The sequence below is a fragment of the Apaloderma vittatum genome, unplaced genomic scaffold (genome assembly GCF_000703405.1).
Source record: "Apaloderma vittatum isolate BGI_N311 unplaced genomic scaffold, ASM70340v1 scaffold30518, whole genome shotgun sequence".
Classification (NCBI taxonomy): domain Eukaryota; kingdom Metazoa; phylum Chordata; class Aves; order Trogoniformes; family Trogonidae; genus Apaloderma; species Apaloderma vittatum.
In genome coordinates, this window is record NW_009731762.1 from 11,205 (window position 1) to 13,697 (window position 2,493).

The 2,493-nt window shown below is 58.7% G+C and overlaps 1 protein-coding gene across 1 annotated transcript in view; it reads right to left on the reverse strand.

The window, feature by feature from the left end:
• LOC104278360 (villin-1-like) overlaps positions 1–2,493 on the reverse strand; it is a gene marked incomplete at its 3' end in the record, with an annotated part of 5,595 nt that overhangs the window by 2,384 nt on the left and 718 nt on the right. Inside the window, exons 3-9 of the mRNA XM_009875306.1 lie at positions 2,171–2,279; positions 1,765–1,875; positions 1,269–1,471; positions 678–756; positions 442–540; positions 192–345; positions 8–108 (exon numbers count right to left, since the gene is read on the reverse strand). Coding sequence (XP_009873608.1) covers positions 8–108; positions 192–345; positions 442–540; positions 678–756; positions 1,269–1,471; positions 1,765–1,875; positions 2,171–2,279 — 856 coding nt within the window. The remainder of the gene's footprint in view (positions 1–7; positions 109–191; positions 346–441; positions 541–677; positions 757–1,268; positions 1,472–1,764; positions 1,876–2,170; positions 2,280–2,493) is intronic.

Below are 2,493 nucleotides of genomic sequence, written 5' to 3' on the forward strand. Positions count from 1 at the left end.
ACCCTACCTCCACTTCCCCGGATCCATCATCCACCATCTTCTGCTGGGCGGCCACCTGGGGCGTGGCGTGCAGCGTGGTGGCATCGAACTTCACCTGCTCCACCTTGGCTGTGGGGAAGGGCAGAGGGCTGAGCCACAGGCCCCCTCCTTCCAATCCAAGGAGTCCTGCAGCGTCGGAAGAGGACACTCACCCACTCTGCCCACAGTGTGGGTCTTGCCCAAGCCGCTGGTCTGACTGGGGACAGTCCATTTTTGGAAGAGCTGCCTGAAGACAGTTGACTCGGACCCATCATTCTCTGTCTCCACGCTGGTGCTTTCTGGGTAGTTCTTGGCTTTGATAAAGCCCTGGAGGGGTTTAGACCCAGAGTGTAGACATAGGGTGCCTGGCACCCTAGGGAGCAGCCAGGCTATCCGATAATCAACCCCCAACCCAGCACCCACCAGCGCCCTGCTCATCGCCTGCTGCTTCTCCTCCTTGTTGGCATTCTTGCCCTTCCACACGAAGATCTTGAGACCTGCTTGATCAAGGATGTAGCAGTCCTTGGAAGGGAACAGCAGCAGAAATTAGGACTTTGAGCAGCTTTAACGTTGCAAAAATTTGCCCACCAAATCAGCTTTTGAAGAGTTAAAGCTGCCAAGGAGATTGGGCAGTCCCAAGCGTCCCGCGGGTGACACACCTCATGCAGGAGCATGTCTTGAGTCAGGGGTCGAATCCCCACCTCCTGCATGATCAGATTCCCGCTGGCATTGGAGACGCTGTCAGGACCAAAGAGAAGAGGAGGAGTTAGAAACAGGGCTGGAAAAATCCCGTCCCCACCCTAGGGTGGCAGGGGCTGAGTGGGGCTGTCCCATCCTCTTCCCCACCCTGGTCATGGCAGAGATGGTGCCCAGGGGCCCTCTTGCCCTGCCATGGTTTGCAGCTTACCCTGCTGTCCTGCTGTGCAGCTTACCCTGCTGTGCAGCTCACTCAGGGCCACGGGGAGAGACAAACGGGTATAAGATATGATGGTGCCACTCAAGGACATCGCCATCATATCCAAAGGTCACACTTGAGCAAGCATCTCCCCATCAGGTACCAACCCTGTCGGCACCAGGCACTCCCCGTGCTCAGATGGCATCCAAAGGAACTGTCCCACCCCTGTGGTGGCCTTGACTCCCCAGTGGCTGTCCACAGGGATGAGAGATGTGGGACATAGCAGATGTGGGTGCTGGGTCCCTCAGACACGCTACAAAGCACCCCTGCTGGTGACCCACCCCCAGCAACTCACTGGTACAGCTTGAGGGCAGAATTGAGCTTCTGGTCCACTTTGTCATCAGGGGTGGCTGCCTTGATTTCCCTCTTCTCGCCCAGCACGTGCGTGAGGACCTGCATGAGCCCCGGCGAGGCATCCTCATCCTCACCGTCCACTACGCCCACCTTGGCACGGCCACCGCGCTCCCGGTCTCGAATGTCCTTGGCCAGGGTCATCGCCTGCACCCAAGGGGAGAAGAGGTCAGTCAGGACTGAGGAGGAGGTGGCCAGTCACCCCCTTTCCCAGAGGACCCTGGGACCCCCCAGACGTACCTTCAGCCTCTCATTTCGGTTGCTCTCAGGGCCGTTCCACTGGACGATGAGCTGGCCAAGGTCCAGCAGGAACACATGTCTCGAATGTCCTTGGCCAGGGTCATCGCCTGCACCCAAGGGGAGAAGAGGTCAGTCAGGACTGAGGAGGAGGTGGCCAGTCACCCCCTTTCCCAGAGGACCCTGGGACCCCCCAGACGTACCTTCAGCCTCTCATTTCGGTTGCTCTCAGGGCCGTTCCACTGGACGATGAGCTGGCCAAGGTCCAGCAGGAACACATCCCCCCTGTTGAAGCTTTTCCAGCTCACCTCCACCTAAAACAAGATTGGGGTGGGGAGGAAGCCGAATAGCAAGACACCTGTGTCCCCCTGGGTCTGCAGCCCCCACCTGCCCTGTCTCGGTGCTGATGCCTCCAGCCTGTAATTCCTGTTCCCTAGCCCAAGAGAGACTTTTTGGATGTAAAGTTGCTCCTGAGGCAAGGTGGCACGGCCTCACACCCATTCTGTGCCCTACTTGAGGGCTGTGTTGCTGGGGGGGCTCTGGTCCTATCTGAACCCCAAACAGCGTCTCTGCTGTGTGGGGACCCACCCTTCACATGCCATAACTCACCTCTGCTGCTATCACGTTCTTCTTGCCCTTCACATGCAGCAGGCGCTGGATGTTGTAGGTGTTTGTCTCCACATGCTTCATGCCTGAGGCCACTCCACCCTTCTTATAGCTGAGGGGGACAGACACAGCGTCAACCCTGGGCCCCCCCTGTCTCACTCCAGGGGTGTCTCTCCTGATATGCCCATGCACAGGGAGATGTTTGTGGACCCCCCCTCACCCATGTAGGTGATGGATAGAGGGAGAGCAGCTCCAGATCCTCCTGCTGCCTCCCCCACCCCACTGGGACAAGGCTGTCCCAGATCCCCACTGGGACAGGACACGCA